This window comes from Callorhinchus milii, unplaced genomic scaffold, assembly GCF_018977255.1.
Source record: "Callorhinchus milii isolate IMCB2004 unplaced genomic scaffold, IMCB_Cmil_1.0 Scaffold26, whole genome shotgun sequence".
Classification (NCBI taxonomy): domain Eukaryota; kingdom Metazoa; phylum Chordata; class Chondrichthyes; order Chimaeriformes; family Callorhinchidae; genus Callorhinchus; species Callorhinchus milii.
In genome coordinates, this window is record NW_024704767.1 from 5,904,585 (window position 1) to 5,925,271 (window position 20,687).

Consider the following 20,687-nt stretch of genomic DNA (forward strand, 5'->3'; position numbering starts at 1 on the left):
ATGCACAGCAGTGTCCCACAAACAATCGTGGAATGAGTGACCAATTTATTGATTAAGATTCTGGCTAACCCAAACAGTATTGGTTCTGCTGACACAATAAAGGAAACACCTGTCAAAACAAAAAGTGCAAAATATGTCAATTGAGAAAATCCTCCACATCTTACTCAACTAACAGGTATACATTATTTGAACTAATAACATCCACATACCATTGGCTTCAGGTCTGCATGGGGAAAGGTACAAAGAAATTGGTGTATAAAAGGACACTTTCAATTTTATTGTAAATCACCCAATAATTTAGATAATGGGCCCCTGTTCTTTGTTTACAATCCCATCACGTACTGTTGAGTCAATGAAAGAGTCAATGGCCGTAACAAACTACTTCAAGAGATTCTTTCTTGTGATCATCTCGGTTCTATTTCGGTAGATGTAGAGATCATAGCCACAGGGCTTTCAACAGGACCAGTGTTGTGAAGAGTCTCACACTGGGGCTCACAAAAGCTAGCAATAGAATTGTGGGAAAGCAGCTTCCACAGTTCAGTCACAAAAGAAGTCAAAATGCCCTACAGATGCAGGAAGAGATGGGATCACACATCAAGGCAGTCAGACGTATGAATTTTGTAAATTGTATTGAACTGTACTAATCAGGAGTTTCTCTTGAAGGACAAAATAATCCAAAATGTCGCTTTGCAAACCGGATGAAAGAAAGACACTTTTCCAAATTCTTAATCATGTAGGTTCTTCAAAGTGATTGCATAAGATATAATACCGGGTGGGAGGGACCATAAATGTCCTGCCCAACTGACTAAGTTTGTATGCCTAACCTTTAAGTGAGTTTGATCTGCCAATTCAAATAATTTAAACCTTAAGTGCAATTTAGTTCTGCCTTATCACTTATTTAAAATCAGCTTTAATTTTGTGAACTTCTGCTCTGTGATTGCGAGATAAGTTATACGAGGTGACTTTTACAATAGGCGGCAGATGAATATCTCAACCCGCAATTGCTCTTTTAAAGCTGGCAATTAGGTTTGTGAAATAATCTAAGTGGCATTTTCAGGTTCCACCTAGTTTCTCATTAGTGTTGAACAGCTGAACTGCAAAATCAAAAGATGATTTTTTTTAAAAAATCAGAAATTCCACACCAAGGTGTGTGAATGATCTCAGTTGATGGCATTGTCAGATAATTGTGACACAAACTCTCATTTTAAAAGAGATCTTAGAATAAGATTTATATGGAATCAGGATGTTATTTTTCAGCATATTTGTATAGGTGCAAGCATCATAAAATACTATAACCTATAGTCTTTTGAGGATTTTACACTTTTAACCTATTTTTCTAAGCTCAACTCAGCTACACATCTATAATGACTAATATGCATCACAACACACATCAGTTTCTACAATGTCGCAATAAAACCACAACACACACTGCACACTTTCACATGAAAAATAGGTCAGCAACCAGGGATCCCTCTATCCTCATCAACCTCTGTTGCTTTCAACATGTGTTCACTATCCTCTCCACTCCCATTGTTCGAAGCCTACCAAGTCACTGCCTCAACCTATCTCCTCCCTGGTCTCTCCTCCTGCCCTCACATTGTGACCTTTAAAGTACCTCACGGCTACATGTTCGGTACCCTCCTTTCCCTTATATAAATATTTTCTCTTGGTGACATCATCTGCAAACATGGTGTTAACTGCCACATGAATAAGTGGACAAAGCTTAGATCTACCTTAGACTAACTCTCTCTCCAGTTTTGCTTGGTACCTAACAACAACAAATTATATTTGTATAGCACCTTTAACATCAGGAGGCACAAACACCATCCCTACAAAATCCTCCAAGACATTATCCTAGGTCCTATACAAATTGTTTTAAATATAGAACATGATATGGATAAACATCAATATGACCTTTAGAAGAATAAATATGGCTGGTTCAACACAGATTTTATAGCCAAAACAAGACTCAATATTTGAACCCATTATAAAAGTACATTACCTCTCCACAAAGCCATATTGAAAACAACCACACAAAATAAAACATTATACTGATCTAAAGCAGCAGTCTCAGCTCCAGCTGTGACTCATTCCAATGAAAACTGTGTACAATCAGGCTTGCTTGTCAGAATACAAACTCCCTCTTCCCCCTCTCCTTCCCCAACCCCCTTCACATTTGTCTTGGCTGCTTTATACAAATTAGGTTTAATCTTAAGAGTGTGATTACTTCCTAGGTGGAAGGCTCATCCCCAGCTCCTGGCAATTTGCTCACACACATTTACCAGCTATCTATCTAATGAGTGTCATATCTTGTGGCCATCTTTCCTAAGAGATACAAGAGTGCTTCTGCTGAAGAGGTGGTTTTATAGGGATATGTTTGGCTATGGGAAATGGGAGCAGAATGGAGGTCTTTAGTAGAATATCTGAGCCTAGCAGGTCAGTGGGTGATTGACTATGTTCATTAATAGGACTTGGGAGAGGTGGGTATAACACTGGGGAATGTGATCCTTCTCACCAAATCCCAATCACCCTACAAGTGAATCTGGCCTGAGATGGACAAACAAGCTGTGTGAAGGTTACCAGTTCCTTGTACACAAGTTGTAGAGTATTGCTTGGGTATAAATCCAACAATACTCAGTGCTGAATTCCTAAAGTCTCAGCTTTTGTACACCGATGTTCTCTGGGATTGTTTGTGCATACAAAACTTGGTAGTTAAATGGTTAAAACTATTGATGACATCTGGGGATGTAGTTTCCTCTTTCAGGTAGAAAAATACTTTTTTTAATGAAAACCCCAGAATGCCAGTTACTTCTTAATCCAAACCAATTCAATAATCTACATTGCTCTTTGTATCTTAAGATAACTCCAGGCTGTGATAAGAGGAAAGTATTGAACCTCCAAGAAAATACTTTACATAAAATCACTCAATATGGCAAGCATGGAAGAAGTGGCTTGCTATAAAATAAGAATGAATGGACAGCAGCCAATAGAAAGGGGCTATGTGAAATGTAAATTGTAGTTCAGTGGTTAGAACACTTGCCTCACAAGTGAGAGACCTGGGTTCTATTTCTGGCAGGGCAAAATATTGGGCAAATTTCCTTACTCCACACGCCTCTGATTACCTAGCAGTAAAAAGAAACCCTGTTGTTAGTCGATTGCGGATCGCTTTTCCGGGGATAATAATCCTTAAAAAAAAACAATAATTTGGTCAGGCATTCCACAACTGTTTGTGGGACACTGCTGTGCGCAATTGGCTGCCATGTTTGCCCACAAATATACAGTCAATTCACTTTACAGTATATTCTGTGAAGCGCTTTGAGACGTCTAGAAAACACGAAAAGCGCTATATCAAATGCAAGGATTATTATTTTTTATTGTTGAAAGAACAGATCAAATACTGTATGGCGGTGACTCTGACACACCTTGATGAAGAGGCTGAGCTACAAGTCTATTGTGGATCAGCTATCCAGCTTTGTACTTCCAACACTCTAGAAAGCGGGCACAACAAGATAGTTCCCATGTTCACATGCAAAACTCTCCCTGCTGGTTACAATACCACACCTATTAGATACTGAATACATCTAAAACTACACAGGTTTAAAAAAAAACTTTCTGTAGCCAAATGAGATGAGTTATATTTGTAAAAATATTCCCATAAGGTTAGATGGCAAAATTGAGGTAATGTATACTTGAGAACTTACAGGTCAGTAGTGCAAAAGGTCAAACAAGAGAGGAATCCAAATGCGGGGAGTTTTGAAAGACTCAGCTCACAGCTCATTGCCCTGAATGACACATAAGTAGACCACCCACTGCTGTGTCGAGAGATCTAAACTGAGCTCATCTTTATTAAGCCTATTACTATCCTCAGTAGGACACAAAAAGTGGCTGCTTCAGCCAGGAAGATCACCACAGAGTACAATAAATAATTGATAATTCAGATTTTCAGACCGCTCCATGGAAAAAGGGAAATATTTGGAGGGGAATAGAACCCAAAATCACAAGGCATTTAAAGGTATATGTTGTACACTGTGTGTGCTCTTAGACATTCATAAGGGTTCAAAACCAATTAAGAAATTCTAGGTCTTTTCAAAAATATATATTTTGTCTACTATTAAAATGTATTTGGTCTTAAAAAAAATTCCAATCAATACAGTTGAGACCTGGGAAGGTTTCTTATTGTGCAATTCCTTTTATAATTTTCATTTCACCTTCCTTTACATTTCTCACTTTTCATTCTTTCCTCTGCACTTCCCCCTCCCTCACTCTCACACCATCTCTCATAAAACATAGGCCAAAGGAAAGCAATGTTAGGCTACAGAAAACCAATAGAAGAGNAAAAAATATATATGGGGACTCCAAGAAGCTGTGTAATGAGCTACACAGCTCATTAGACAGAGTCAACAAGAAAAACTGTTGTCAGATTCCCAAAGAATGCTTCAAATTGTACACAGCTAACTGGCCAGCTGCTAAATGTCAGATACATGAAAGACACATCATATCTGACTGCCACTTACTGCGCTCCTAGATTTTTGACCACTATCTTCAATATGCATTACATGGAGCAACAAACAAAAATAACTTTAACACACACAAAATCATGATCTGAGAGAAGTACAACAAACATAAGTCAATATCCTTTGTGTGTAATCCAGGCCTTAAGACGTTTCCTGTTCTTTCAAGTAATATTGGTTTCATACTATCATGGTTTAACTGTTCAGTGTCTTAATAAACACAAGTGATTGTGAGTTCAAAGTTTAAAAAAATGACCAATTAAACTATTTTAGAACTAGCTTTTAGGAGTTCCCAGAAATGGAAAAGTGCCGACCACACTTCTTGTATGAATAACACAAGTTTTGGAACATGACGTAAACGATGAGAGACTAACACATGTGGAATAAAAAAAAGTACATCTAAAAATAATTTTCTCAAGAGGTGATACTTTAAAGTACTACTGGAGCATTTTTAGAGACATTCGATAACTGTTTAAAACTGAAATGTTATCATACGCAGAGTTGGGAGTTTAAATCCATTTACTGACAGTGTTGTAGATAGCATTCGCTTCCAAACAATTCTTTCTGCTTAGAAATTCCACTGGGTCGCTTGTACCCTGGAAATTATTCAGCTCCATTCTGGCTTTCTTGCAACAGGTTAAGCAATACCTTTCAAAGTTGTCTCAAATGTACATATGAACTCACATATTTTCTCTAGAGATCACGTTTCACACCTCAAAAAGTATTTAAATAGGGCCGTTGTACTGCACAGTTCGATGAGATTTTCATGTTAAATATGGTCATACATGCCGTATTACAACAAGATTTTATTTATAAAGCTCCTTTCACATTGAGAAACATCCCAAGCGCTGAAGCCCAATATGAATTTGGACAAGAGGCGTGACTACCGCTGAGATAACTACAGCTGATTTCTAAATCGTAGTGTACTGTGGACCAAAGGTTAACACTGAATGTTGGTTCTTTAATGGAAGTGTATGCAACAAGATTTTAAACATAGATATAAAGCAATTTAAGAGTCGCCCTTATCAAACGTAAATATCATTCAAGGGCCACTCTTACAAGCTTGCCATATAAAACCAGACATGATGTGAGAGACCAGAGAGAACTCAAAAAGTCCCTGCTTTGATGTATTGAAATAAGCAGCTAAAATAACAACCACGTGTAGGCCCAGATGAGTTGGCATGCCAAAATTAGCAGACACCCACTTAGATCACCATTCAGATGTTTCCTCACATCTTTCCTGTGTGTGTGTGTGCGTATAGATATATACACACACACACACACACAAACACACATATACATACATACACACACACATTCAAATTCATCAGCAATAATTATGTAAAAGCCACACACTGTGCATGTATGGATTAGAACATCACATCACTTACAAGCAGCGAATGACACCGGCAGGTAATGGGTTGCCAATACGGATTAGTGCGTGTGGCAACCATCTGGTTCAAGATGTATGATTAATAAGATTTACTACTTCCAAGAGCTGTGCGAGGTTATCAGAGTGAGAGCTCAAAGCAGTGATGAGTTTGACATGAAGTACATTTTAGTGAGAAAGATTGCTCCCAAGTTTTCAACTGGGGCCTGTGTTTGCTATGAGTGATTTGGAGTCATTCCTGTTGAAAGGTGGTTGAATTGAGTAGTTGAATTTGAAGTCAGTGCTCAATAAAGCAAAAAGCTTTTTTTGAAAAAAGTTATAAATTCAGCTGGTTAGGCGAGAAATGGTGCAGCGCCAATCATGGACTACATGTGCATGTGGTCTCCTGCCCTATCCTGTCACAGGATAGGTAGGAGGCCATGACACAACCCCACAAGAGGCCTCTGCAATGCATCTTACCAGGTGTGTTCAACCTCCACCAAGCGTCCACACCAATCACACAATAGAATGGGAGACATCTGCGATGCAAGAAGCCATCTTATAGCACAAACTATCCAATCAATTTTACGTTAGAGCGAGAGAGAGTGAGAGAAGAGAAAGAATGAGAGAGTTTTAAACCCTCATAGAAATTTACAGCAATGATTCACCTAGGAATCGTCCCACCTCACGGAAAGTTTCAATGCACATCTGTAAGAAACAGAGCTCAACCAGGCAAGAAACAGGATGCTCATCAGTGACAAATCATTCCATTAATTGAAATGAAGCTGGACTTGCTTGGTCAGATTACTACACAGACATGACGTCAAAATCTGCAGAGTTTCAAGTAAATCAGCTTTATTAGGATTTCATTACCAGATAATTGGCAAAGACATCAAACATCCTGTAGACAGCTGGTTAACTGCACTCTGAAGAAATTCTGCAGACAAGAAATTAAGCAATCTCAAACATTTTGCTATTAAAGAACACACTATAGTAAAATGGTAGAGGGTTAAATATTAAATAGATTATTTTTAAAAATACATGGTGGCATTCCTAAATGTCCGTTGAGCATCTTACCCAACACTGCAGTTACTGAATCAGTTTGTTCCAATTACTTTTAATTGAACGCATGCACGGACACAATTATGCCAACATAAGGATATTAAAATAAAAGATTTAATTTATAAAAACAAAATTCTAGATTGCTTTGGCAGAACCAAATACAGACTGAAATTATTCAGGGGTTTACTTTCATCCACTACTAAGTTTTGTTATTGACTAATTTTAGACACTTAAACATTTTTGAGAAGCATTAAGTGGATTTTATTTTCGCCAAATACCAAATTTAGAGAAGACAAAAATGTCATTGGAAAATGCACAGGGACCAAATTCCTGACTGTCCAGCATCTTGGGGCGTCCTCCCGACGTGAAAGGCGCTATACAAATGTAATTTGTTGTTGTTCTTCTGGATCCTAGGCCAGAATATTTTCCAAAGCAAGTATGAGTGAGTGTAGTAATTAGTAAAAATCCAACTGAAAAGTCTGACAGAGATCAGGGAAAGTATATAGATCTTCAGATTCAAGATCAACCACAATAATAACAAGTTAAGACTTACTCACAGTGAATAAGCCTTCCCTCAATAGCAAAATTAGTGAGAATCATCATATGGAAGTTGGGGGAAGGGAGCTGAGTAATGAAAAATGGAAGAGAAAGTTTGTTTGTTTATTTTAAGAGTTCTTGCCACTGTCCAAATAAAGTTGTGCATTGTGCTATCATTGAAAAAGAGAACATAATGTTTATAGGAAATTCACATTTGTTTTTTTTTAAAAAAGCTAAATGATTCCCATTGACAGCAAGGCCAAAGGCAGCATTCAAGTAGCCGAGGCCACTGACTTGCATGAACCATCATTTTCTAAAGGAATCATTTGCAATGCAGTGGGTAAATAGTTCCGCGCATGTATACACTCCATGAGCGAAGAATGATTGCAAATATGTCAAAAAAAAGTAGGGATCACACTCAAAACATTATATTCTCTTTCAGAAAGAACTGCTGTGTAATTGATGAATTTACATTAAAGCCCAGTTAACTCGATTTGATTTCTTTGGTTATCTGGGTGGCTTGACACGTGAGGATCATCACCAAACCGAACGCACTTCACAGTGAGCGCCTAACATATACTGAGTTTAAGTGACTTCCCTGTCATACACCGACCTTTTCCTAGAAATCAATAACTTTGAATTGTAAGCTGCTTCTCCTTCACAATCAATACAGTAATAACCAATTTAACTCATACCTTTTAAAGATGCCGCTGGATGCAACAATATATTCAAAGACCACTTGACCTTCTTCGAGCTAAGAGACTAAGCTAAGCTGGGATAGAATCCAAGCAATTTTCAAGAAGCAACCTTGGAAACCAAGCTCTTGCAATACTGGGATTTGAAATCGTCCTAAATGGTTTTTTTTTTGTACAACTTTTTTTTATAATTTGAATTCTTCAAGAATTTGTAAACTGGAGGGAAGAATGTAGGATTGAGAATCATATACAACTAACACTTTGAAATGATAAAAACCAACAGCTGCCACTTGGATTTTGCATGCAATTATATTCTTGTACAAAAAACTGACAGCACTGTGTGCCAAAACACAATAAGAAGAACAGAAAGAACAGAAAATGACAACAATCTTAAAGTCTGACTAGAATTAATCTAAAGAGATTAACATGATGCTGCAGTGTTGTAAGGAGCTATATTTCAGCACATCAAAATCTCAGAACAATGCATCTCTAAGTCAACGTTTGATTATCTTAAAGTTGATAGCAAAGAGGTCTAACCTGATAATAAGCATTGCAAGTTCCGCTACAACGGTGTTGCATGAGTGTGCCACTTAACAGTGAAACTCTTAAGTTGTTGTAAAAATCCTGTTACTACTACATCTATTGCTACATTATGCATTTTTTGCACATATTGGTGACTGAAACAAACACAACTGCAAAATAGGCAATAGATGAAATGAACCCGAAAATCTGCAGAAAAAAAATCAGAGAAATTGATTCATGGTCAGAAAGGTCGGAAGGGAACATCGTTCACATTTAGAACAATTTCCATTGGGAGGATGTCTCAAAAGTGCTTCACACAGCTGACTGGGCAGCCAAGTTGGGGGAGGAAAAAGATGACAGAAAGGACTTGAAAGCAACGCTTATGAAGAAAATGCAACAATGAGGACATTCAAGTCAAGCAAAGAAAAAAAGGGAGAAATGGAGAAAGGTTGCGATAGGAAATAATGCAATGACAGACCGGCAGTTCTTTTTCTTAAAAATCACCTTTGTTTATGAATGTTCAATGGCTTTTTCAAATAACTCAATAAGTGCTGAACACTGTAGTATCAAAAGGAAAACTTGCAAACCTTGCCACAGCATTCCCCAGTGCAGCAGCTGAACAGATTTTCCCATAGGTAGACGAGCAAGCAGAATAAAAAATTTCATAGGAGACCGAGCTGAATGTTTGCAGCCACAGATGCACAAGAAAGGAAGGAGCAGCTTGCAATAAAAGTAAGAATGAATGGACAACAGGCAATAGAAAGTAAACAGTTTGGGGAAGTCATGATGTGTGAGTATTACAATGTGGCTCTGAAAATGGAAAAATCATTTCCCGTCAAGGTGGAAATTAGAAAAAGTAGATGACATATTAATGGTCAGGGAGAAAACCAAAACTGCTCTTTGGGGGGGGGAGAAAGAAAAATCTATGGAAAGGAATTTCCCTCCCTATTTCAAGTGGGAAGGATATAAATTCTGCATGTTTTACTTTGGACAAATTCTGTATCAATGACAACTTTCCAACATTTTGTCTAGCATAGCACAGCACATCTACAACTTATCATTCTTGGCTCTGCAAGAATAAATAGGAAAAGCACTGAAGGTACTCATTGCCATAAACCAGGTTCTGCCTAGTAATGTGAAAGACGAGGGAAGGTTAAAATGGTCAATTCAGTCAGTGGTGACGCTGCACATTTTGACTCATGACAAAGCGGGTTCAGCTACATTGCAGTGGTTTGGAACTTCAGCTGAAATGGCATCAGTTCTGAATTTGGCATCAGAGGGGAGACAACATTGAGTAACTAGTCGCAGATTGCTGCGTCTTTGGAGTTCAACTGCAAATGATCTAAACCACGTTTTACGCTTCATTTTAAAGTTTCGGAAGCATCTCGGGAACTGCTTTTACGTTTTGACAGAGATACAAAGAAAAGCAATTGCATGGTCCCATTAAGAAGCCAGCTCCCAATTACTGCAATTTCATTTTGATCATTTACAGATATTTTGTATAGAAAAATCTGTTGTGCTTTTTTCGAAAGGGGACGGTGGTGGTGAACAAAGTAATAAAATTAGTTTAATACTAGTTCCCTAAGAACATTTGGCTGTCCTTCAGATTTAGTCATTGGCATTCCCATAATCATGTGTCGAAGGCTGTTTTCAGTTATGAAATTCTGAAAATCAAGAATACCACCCTGTACCACACACCCATCCCACAGTGCGTGGCTGGCTGTATTTATGAATCCATAAATAGTTTTGCATTTTCAGAAAAAAAATGTGTTGCATCATTTCAAGTTATTCCCAATTCTCTTCCGTATTGTTCAACATTTCAATAAAACTGGGCAAGATCCTAATATTATCAATAGAAATTTAGCAGTCATGGTGCATCCCCAAATGGTACAATTTTCACTTATTTGTAAACACTGTATTGAATATGAAGCAGATGATGAACAAGTGGCCGTGTTTCAGGTTTAGTCATGATGCAGAATCAGGTATTCAGCCATTTTAGAAAGAGAAAGACAGTCTGTCAGCCCAGCGCTGATTGGGAGTGTGGGGGAAAGAGTGGAAGAGGTGGTAAGACAGCCGTCACTGAGAGGACATTATTCCCGATAAAACTCTGCAATACTTTAGCACTTGCATCAAGTGCATTGTTGTAATAGACAAGACAATAAAACACAAGGATCTTGTAAGCTGTGGTACCTGACACATTATGTGTAAGCAAAAAGGTTTTATAGCATTTTACACAAAATCCAAGAATAGTTTTAATGATAATAATCCTTGCATTTGATATAGCACTTTTTCACGGTTTCTAGACATCTCAAAGCGCTTCACAGAGTATACTGTAAAGTGAGCTGACTGTCGAAACGCGGCAGCCAATTACGCACAGCAGTGTCCCACAAACAGTCGTGAATTGAAGTGAACAATTTTATTGTTTTGTTTTCCTGAGGGATTATTATTAGCCGTGTGGAAACTTGCCCAACATTGTGCCATGCCGGGAATTGAACCCAGGTCTCTCGCTTGCAAGGCGGGTGCTCTAACCACTGAGCTACAGGACTGAAAGATTTAAGTTGTGAATTCAAGTCATCTCTCAAGCTACGCTGTGAAATAAATCGCTCGTGATAGGAAAGGAGGAGTGATGGGCTTTTATTCCAAAGCATTAATACAATGTGCAATGTTTTCGAGCTTAAATCCACTTCTTTGCAAGAATTCTAGAATGTGGGTTTCTAAAATGTAGGCTTCCATATATGATAAATGCATTCTAATAATTTTCTACAATTAGTGACACTCTGTAATTCTTAAGCATTTCAGGAGTTTGGGTGGTGGTGTGTGTGTAGCAAAATGTACAATACAGCTAGAGTATGAATCAACCCATCCACCCACCAACTTTAGCAAGGACTCTCCCCCACTTCCCAATAAAAACAATTACGCTCTCATCTTACCACGTCTAATGGATGCCCATTGTAACAAGATGGACCGCAGACTGAGGGGGAATATCTACTCCGGTTTCCATTGGAAAGAACCAATCCTGGAGTTTATTATGTTTTCTATAGAAAAGTGAAGCACTCAACCAAATCTCAAAGGCTCCAGTGTAATACTTACTGTATAATAAATAGAGCTCTAGTGACAAAAACAAGACTATGATGGTTAAGTTCTATCAACTTGGACATTTACAAGCAAAAGGTATAAGTGTCCAGATATTTAGATCCCCCCTCCAGCAGAACATGAAACCCATTAACAGATTTAGGAGCAGCATGTTCAAGTTATATGGAACTCAATAGTACTTTGCAAGATATGCAACAGTTTTAAAACTATGATTTAAACCGCTTAAGACAGATATTAAAAATATTACTCAAAGTGGAATTTATTTCCATGCTGCCACTCAAGAGATCGGCTGCCAATTTGATACAGACTGTTTGTTACACTGCACTGACCAGGAGTCAGCATTTTATTTTTCAGAAAACAAAACTTATCAAAGAGTGAACAGTAAGATTTGTAAACTCGCTGGACAGAGCAAACCAAGGTGGTGATAAAGTAGAAAAATTCAGCAGGGCATTTGTCAGAGGGAAGTGATGCTGAAAGAAGCTTTAGAAAAACAGGCACTTTTTCACTAATTTAGAAAGGAGTTTTTAACTTCAAGGCAACTTTGGAAATGGAACATTAAAGAACAAAGGTTTAAAATTACTTTGGCTAAAAATCATTAGGAAGTTCTTCAGCTATTCATTGTGATTTCCTGTCCTAATTCCAATTTATTTTTAGAAAGACATTATTATATACCTACAGCTATATATCCACACAACTGAAAGCCACAAAAGTAAATATCTTTGTACTTTCAAACAATTCAAATACTGTAATTGCTATTCTGTACAAAGGACAAGATAGAGAGCATATGCAACTGAATGATCACTAAACCAAAACATCTATTACAGAAAATGCTGCATTTGCAACAACATTACTAGATACGCTAAATTTCAGAAGTCCCTGAAGCTACAGTATATACACAATGAGATAAGCAGCTTAACTAGAATGCCCTTTGAACTAGATCACATTCTCCCACTAAGTAATCTTCAGTGTTTTTCATGTTGCTGTCATGCATGGTTTAATCGTTTTATAAGCAATACAATGAAAAGGCGGTGGAGCTTTAGTACCAAACTGAATTTGGATGGAAAGCTTATTCTTGAACATTAATATAAATATCAAGGGCGTAAATATAAGAGAGCCGCAGCAATTCTGAAATGGAGGTTAAGGGGGCCTTCCTTATCCAGGGAATTGAGTGAATGTGGCTCAACATTGCTGGAAGCTGTGGTCAAGCCAAAAAGTATCAATGTATTTAAGAGGAAACTTAATGCACACATGAGGGTGTTATAGGCAAAGGGTGGAGGCATTTATGGCGTACAACCATTGGGATGTACCAGGTAGGCCAAATGTCCCATTTCTGTGCTGTAATGTTCTATATAATTAATTAAATACTGTAGAGCTGAAAATTCCCAAATGAACTGAAAAGTTAGTACATGTTCAAAGAAGGTACATTCGGATACTATATTGTGAAACTAGTTCTCTTTCCTGACACCTCTCCAAACCTAAAAATACTAATAATAATCCTTGCAATTGATATAGCGCCTTATCACGTCTTCGAGACGTCTCAAAGCGCTTCACAGAATATACTGTAAAGTTAATTGGCTATATATTGTGGGCAAAATGTGGCAGACAACTGCGCACAGTAATGCCCCGCAAACAGTCGTGGACTGAGTGACCAATTTTTTTTTGAAGGAATTATTACCTCCCGGAAAAACAATCCGATCCATGAATCGACTAACAACCAGGTTCCTACTTACTGCTTGGTAAACAGGTGCTAGTAAGGAAACTTGCCCAACTTTTCACCCTGCCTGGAAATGAACCCAGGTTGCTTGTTTGCGAGGCAAGTTAAATGCACATATTACATGCCAGTACATTTAGCAATTTGATTTCTTTAAACAGTTTGAAGCACCCAATTATGAGTTGTTTGTATGAGTTGTTGGCAATTAGCAGAACCACCACCTGAACTCATATAAAATTAGCAAAAAGCAATGACAATGTTCATATGTATAAATTTTCTATCATGGGAAATTAGGAACAGGGGAAGATCATTCAAGACCATCCCATGGCCCACCTATTAGCATAATGCCATCTCTCCCTCTTCTCTCTCTCACTCAAGATAGTTGATATATATATATTAATGTATAAAAGGTGAGTGATGGTACACGTAATGCAATTGAGTGGGTAAATGTGCACATGACAAATTCTACACCTAAAATTTACACACAAGTCACTTAGCTACTTGTGGATTTAGACCAGTCGGAGTCCACCTAACTACATAAATCCCTGATGTAACCAAAATGAATGTCCAACATTATTGAAATATACTAGATCTTACGCAATTACAACATTAACTCCAGCCCAATGCAAAACTAGTTTAAAGACAATCATATATTCTTACTTTTGTCCAATAATATCAACATTATAAATAAAAAAACTACAAAGACTCCATATCATATCATGATAAAATCATGACTAAATTGAAGTTCTACATGGTGATCTTCAAATATACTTTTTACTAGATTCTCTCAATGGTTCATTTATTTTGTCAGAGGATTTTTAATCTTTCTCTGCCAACATTTCACCTGGCAAGTTGTGGAGGGACAAATGTTGTATATAAGATCTACATTGTATGATTGTGGACATCAACTGATGCTCAGGACTGCTTTTGCAATACAGTCTACACCTATTCAACCTTTACTTTATTCCAGTTTACTCAATTAATGGGTCATTCAGAAAAGTCCCCTACATAATCATATTCCAAATTATTCTTTTTCTCTGAATTTCACTGTACTTACCGAGAAAACTGACCAGCACTGATTGAAGCGTTTGGTGCCGGAGCCTCAGCGCGGCTGAGTTAGTACAAACAAGCCTTGTACCACTCCAACAAAAAACAAGGCACTTTCTGTAAATGTGTACTCCGGACAGATCTAGCAAAGTAAACTGGGAATTCTTTGCTAATTCTGGCCCGCTCTTTCTCTCGTTCTCTCACCTGAACCCAGACTCAGTTCTCCTGTTGCTTAAGAGTCGTGCAGGACTGAGTAAATCCACGCTCTGGGGCTGTCTCTCAAAAACAAACTTAAGTATGTGAAAAGAGCCTTTATTGGAGGGGGGTGGGGGTGGGGGGAAGAAAGGGGGTTAAAAAATAAATTGCCCTACACATTCAGATCAGTAAGATCTATAACACTGAACAAAAGCAGGCATTCAAGCATTTGATAAACGCAGCAAACCCATCATACTCTCTGCGCTGTATTAAGGAGTGTATTAGTTCTTTCTAAAGGGCAGATTGAAGTGGAACTTTGTGTACTGCTGAGCAGGGTCTTCTTTCCCCTTCATTTGTGGCCTTTAGAAGTTACTTCAAGTGCATTAACAATCTCGCCAATGCTGGAAGGTTGACAAGAGTTGGGATTCAATGTTGATCCACCTTTTTTTCCAGCTGTTCAGCCGAAGCTATTGGAAGACATGGTTTTCCCAGCACCCATAAAGAGCAAGTTAAGAAAAACAACTATTAAAAATACAAGTATTTTATAGAATGACTGGTACTGAGGAATTCTGTCATCCCTCCTGCGTTGAGTGCCTAGCCTCCTGCCTACAGGATCATGAAAATTAGGAGCCGACAATGGGGGAAGGGAAGGGAAGAGAAACGGATGTTGCAGACACTATTAAGAGTAGTTGTCTGGCAGCATTATGGCTCCAGACAAAGAAATGTTCATGAGTAACAGCATGTGGTGAATTGACATATCCTGCTTAGGTGGCATGAGATGCATTAGTGTTATCAATTATTCGCACTGCGAATCACATTTACTGGAATTTAGCACTGCTGACATGATGCGTTGGTCATTCTTCTCTGCGAACTGCTTACGCCATTGCATGATCCTTACACTGAAGCTTCACTTCACGAGTAACTTTCTTTTAAGATTTCTCATTACAAAATATACAACCAGAACAGACAAAGGCAACACCCATACATATATTGGCTTTGAGTTTCTACTTGGGACAACATATTCAGTTGCACAGTTTCGCATAATACCATTGTTCTTAACGTTTGGATCTATAACGGGAAGCAACTGTGATGGAAACAGGTATTCTTGGGGAATTTCCTCCCAAAACCACCAATAGAGCTGTAAATTGGATGGCTGATAGATCAACTATGCATGTGGACAAATAATTTGTTGACACAAAGGTGGTGAGGGGTGAGGTTGAAGGAAAGAGAAAAGTGAGGAGGAAAGCTTCAGTACATACAGTCACTACAGCAATTCCATATGAAGCTCTAGAAACCTTGTGCAGGTTGTAGGTGCTACATCTAATCCAACATTATTATTAATGACATCCAAGGGCCTTCACATTCTGCACTAGTCTGAAATTGGTTTAACTAGAAACCTAATTAAGCTGCCGCTATGCAATTGATGAAGTCTGTAGCTTTATTATTTAGAATAAATCATCTCCAAACACATGAAAGTTATGCAAAACCAGTACCAATACCAGAATGGTTCTGTTGAAGTTCTGTGAGTACTGGTAATAGAAGAGAAATATAATTCAACTGAAAATCTCTTCAAATTCTCATCGAGGATACAATTCAATACAAAACTGCATTTGTATAGCACCTTTCACGTCGGGAGGATGTCCAAGTCCCCCATTACAGTACCAGTCGATACAGAATGTACTGGACCAGTAACAGAGAATGTTTGTAACAATTTATCCCTAAAGCTCCAAAAATGTACATAACGTAGTTGTCGGTTCCGATTCCGTTGAAAGAAAAACCAAGGACAAACTTTTTAAAAATTCCTTTCCTCATTCGCAGCCAGGAGACTGTCAACATTTTCAATTGCAATATTTCCCCCTCCTTTACTAAAACCATCAGAAGGGCCATTTCCAACCTCATCAGCTAAAACACATCACAAAACATCAACGCACAATTTTTTATTTTTTTTTAGCCATTTGAGATTCATTTCTAATATTTGGATTACAAGTCCTCACTGTAGTTACAAGGTAACTTTATTTAAGAATATAAAACTAGTTAAGACCAGCCTTAGTTTCTATTGTAAGCAGACATAAAACTAATTATAAATGTAATTTTGTTATTGTTGTTGATCTGGGGGCATTTTTGATGCATACAGAAAACACCATAATTTATTTGTTGTTGATCTGGGGGCATATTTTGTTGTATAATCTTTTGGCCTAACAGATATTTTCTTGCCAATGGCTTCTCAGATAGTACCATATGCTACTTGTACACAGTTAACACATACACTGCTTGTACAGAGAATTACTCTTCAAAAATAAATTTAGGTTCATGTTAATTCACAAATACAGGTACCTACTCTTATGCCAGGTCACTGTAAGTTACCTTATTCTACTACCCATTGTTAGACCATAGAGCTCAAGATTATAACTGTTACTTATTATAACACAATTCACCAGTTGGAAACACATTTACAGCCCTTTAATGCCCTATCAAATGCAAGAATAATAATAATAATATGAGTAACAGCACAATTGAGTTATGCAAAGCAGAGGCTAATGTAGCCATTGAAGTGAAAGCATTCCGATCTGCTTCTTCTGTTNAAAAATAGTACTGAAATGAACCAGCATTGAAGTTCATAACAAACCTGGTATAGCGTACCATATATGGAGTGTCATATTTAGGAAAATAGGAATGTACAGGATCAAAATTAAAGCATCACAATCCATCTGACTATCAGAAGGGAATGTTTTGTTGTATAATCTTTGGGCCTAACGGCCATTTTCTTGCCAATAGCTTCTCAGCTCGTAGCATGTCAGTCCCTAAGTTCATCAACAGACAATTCTCATTCTCTCTTGTACATTCAGGCAGTTACTTTGCCAAAAATCCATCCAACTTTATCTTAAAATATCAGAAGTAGATATCTTAGTCCACACTATTATTCAAGTCTGCAACAAAGAAAAGCACTTAGAGTACAGTACTTTGCACCTAACCCTGTAAAAATAATAAGTCTTAATAACCAAGAAAGCTTTTTAATGTTGATGATATTTAAGTACCCATGAACCAGACCAGATGTTGCCAACTTCTCACCATAGTGCAATGCAACTCACACTGTAATGTAGTTTCAGAACAAACTTTCAATTGCTGCCTCTTCAGTTTTAATGCCAAGTAAAAACTAGTAATTCAATTTGTTATTTCAGCACTAATAAATAAGTTAATTCCTTGCTGCAAGCAATCACTGCAAAACCTCTAATTTAGCTAGGCAAAATGTAGCATATCTTTGGTGTTTTTTAGGACACAATAATTAGGGTATAGAACAAGGGTGGGAATCAGCAACATTTAAAAAATCAGACCATAAAACCATTTGAAAAAGCGTGGCATATTCATGTAAGATGTGCCAACAATTTTAAGCCAGCTCCCTCAGGAAATAAGTTTAATTTTAGAAAAATAAAAAGAAACCAAATCCACATCAGGCCTTAACCACATGAAAGAGAAACATCAGATTTCACGGTTTCAGGCACAACTTTTTCTAATGAAAGGTTGTGAAAACATTAAACTCTTTCTCTCTCAGGTGAGAATGAACTGTTGTGCGCTTTTCCAGCACATTTTGTTGCAGAACAGCATCCAATCCTGGTTAGTTTACACCAGTATTTGAACAATCACTTATTGAAACTTAGATGGTCAAAAGCTGATAGCTCAGTGCATTACTGAAGTTGAAAAGTGTTCTACTAAAGTCAACAACGGCTTCGAGGACTCAAACCGAATTGGATCTATGGCCAAAGCAAGAGTAGAGGCACTGTGTTGTATTAATGGTGTGTGCATTTCTCACCTACTTGATCATTAATGGGATCCAGAATAGTTACTTCACAAAAGTCGACTTCCACATCCGTCTTGATCACTAAAAATTACCGGTAAGCATAAAGCTTTAAAAAGTTTATAAACTTCCCCACTCTGCAGCAAGCAGATTACTTTGCATAGGGAACTGAAGACGCATTTGATTTGGCTTTCTTGCAATCAGCAAAAAAAGAACACACACCTCACTTTTTAAAAGACACAAAACCGATAGGGACCCTTCTTCCTGCTGGAAACCTCTTGACCGAGAAGATCGACGATTAGCCTGTCATTCAATGTCCAGAACTAGCGGTTTCATACAATGTTTGTGTTATTGTTTGGCGTTATCGATACTGTTTGGAGTGCTTCAGTGTTTTAGACCATATCAAGTAGCTTTTACTCTTTTGTTACATTTCATGACTGAGTTAGCGATTCGCACCCATCACTACGTCTCTCCTACCGAGGAGGGAAACACAATACGAAAACGTTCATCTCGAACTTGCTTGACCACATTTTGCTGCCCACCCCCACCCTCCCCCCACCCTCCCCTCCCCACCCCCACCCTCCCCCCCCCCCCACCTCCCCTCCCCCCACCCCCTCTCACAGTAACAAAGCCAGAGAGAGACAGAGCTGCAATCCAGATCGCTCCTTTGTACGGTACACATCCGATTGCAAGTCCATGTGTTCTCCATAAGTTGGGAAGCAGAGGCAATACGCAGCAGTTAATAACCCTCCCTGTCAGACTCTGCCCCCAATCATCCCCCCCCCCCCCCCCCCCCGACACCCACACCCCCCAAAAAAAAGTGGTTACAAGGTTTCTCTAGATTTACTACTCTTATGTTAAACTTTGCGTAACTTTGAATGTTGGATCGCTTCAGAGTAAAACCAAACAAAAAAAAAGTGGGGGGAGGGAGAGGGAGGGGTAAGGGGGGGGGGGGGGAGAGGCGACATTTGGTTTCTTTCTCAACAGACAACAGAAACGTGGAAACTCTCAAGGAGTGGAGACGGTTTGTCACCAGTGAACCAGTCTTTCCAATGTGGTGGTGAAATGGGGATGGTGGGGGGGGGGGGTGGGGGGGGGAGCGCTGGGGGAAGGGAGTTTGAAGGGTTATTTGCTAAATTAAAAAAAGAGATTTAAGTTCAGAGGTGGTCCTGGGAAGAAACCCCCTCTACCCCCCCCCCCCCCCCCAACCCCCACCAACCCTCACTTACCTCGTACGACCAAACGCACTGAACGCCTGCGAACCTCCGCACACATCTGCCCACTTCCACGTCCTCGTGGGTGGTGTACATCTCCCGCAGGCACTCGCCGATGTGCGGCACCATCCGGCGCAGCACCTCCCGGCTCATGATGACGCCGGGGCCTCCCATGCAGAAGTTCTCCCCGGGCTCCAGGGCCAGTTTGCCCAGCTCGTCCGACGTGCCGAGGCCGGTCTGGCCCAGGTACAGCGGTTGGCTGCTGTTGAGCGTCCGGAGGAAAGCCTCCAGTTTGTCGCTTCGGATGTACACGTCGTCGTCGGCTCTCATGAACCACTCGTACCTGTCCAGGTAGTGGTCGTGCATGTACTTGAGCATCATGAAGGACTTCTTCTGCGGCGGGTACGAGTCGTCCACCCCGGGCAGGGCGATCAGGGGGATGGGCAAGGACGGGTCGGAGCCCTCGCTGGAGAAGAACTCCACCGTGCCCGGGATGTCCTGAGCCCAGGTCTGATGAGCCGCCACCGCCCGGTTCTCCAGGTACTTCTGAGCGCTCATCACCCCCACGTAGAGAAAGCGGGTGGACCGGGGCGCCACTGCCAGCGCGTCGCCGCCCCCCTCATCCCCCCGGCCGCCCGGCTTCGAGCTCAGGCCGCCCGCCTGGGGCTGCCAGCCCAGCGCCCCGCCCCTTGCGGAGTCCTTGCGGGCCGTGTGCGGGCACACGCTGCTGACTTTGCGCCGGTGGCCCTTGGTGAACTCGCTGGCCCGGGGCAGGATGAGCCGGGAGGCGAGGGTGAACCCGACCACCAGTCCCAGCAGCACACTGAGCCAGGAGCGCCGGCTCCTCCCGGCCATCCCGCTCCCCCCTCCCTCCCTCACTCCCTCCTCCCTCACTCCACTCCCTGTCTTCTAATGCAACTCAATGTATTCTCTCTCTG

General features: G+C 39.7%; 1 protein-coding gene across 1 annotated transcript in view; it reads right to left on the reverse strand.

The window, feature by feature from the left end:
* Positions 1-20,628, reverse strand: part of chsy1 (chondroitin sulfate synthase 1) — a 33,169-nt gene extending 12,541 nt beyond the window's left edge. The window contains exon 1 of the mRNA XM_007907379.2: positions 19,765-20,628. Within this exon, the coding sequence (XP_007905570.1) occupies positions 19,765-20,604 (840 nt within the window). The 5' untranslated portion in view covers positions 20,605-20,628. The remainder of the gene's footprint in view (positions 1-19,764) is intronic.
* Between the last annotated feature and the right edge of the window lie 59 nt (positions 20,629-20,687).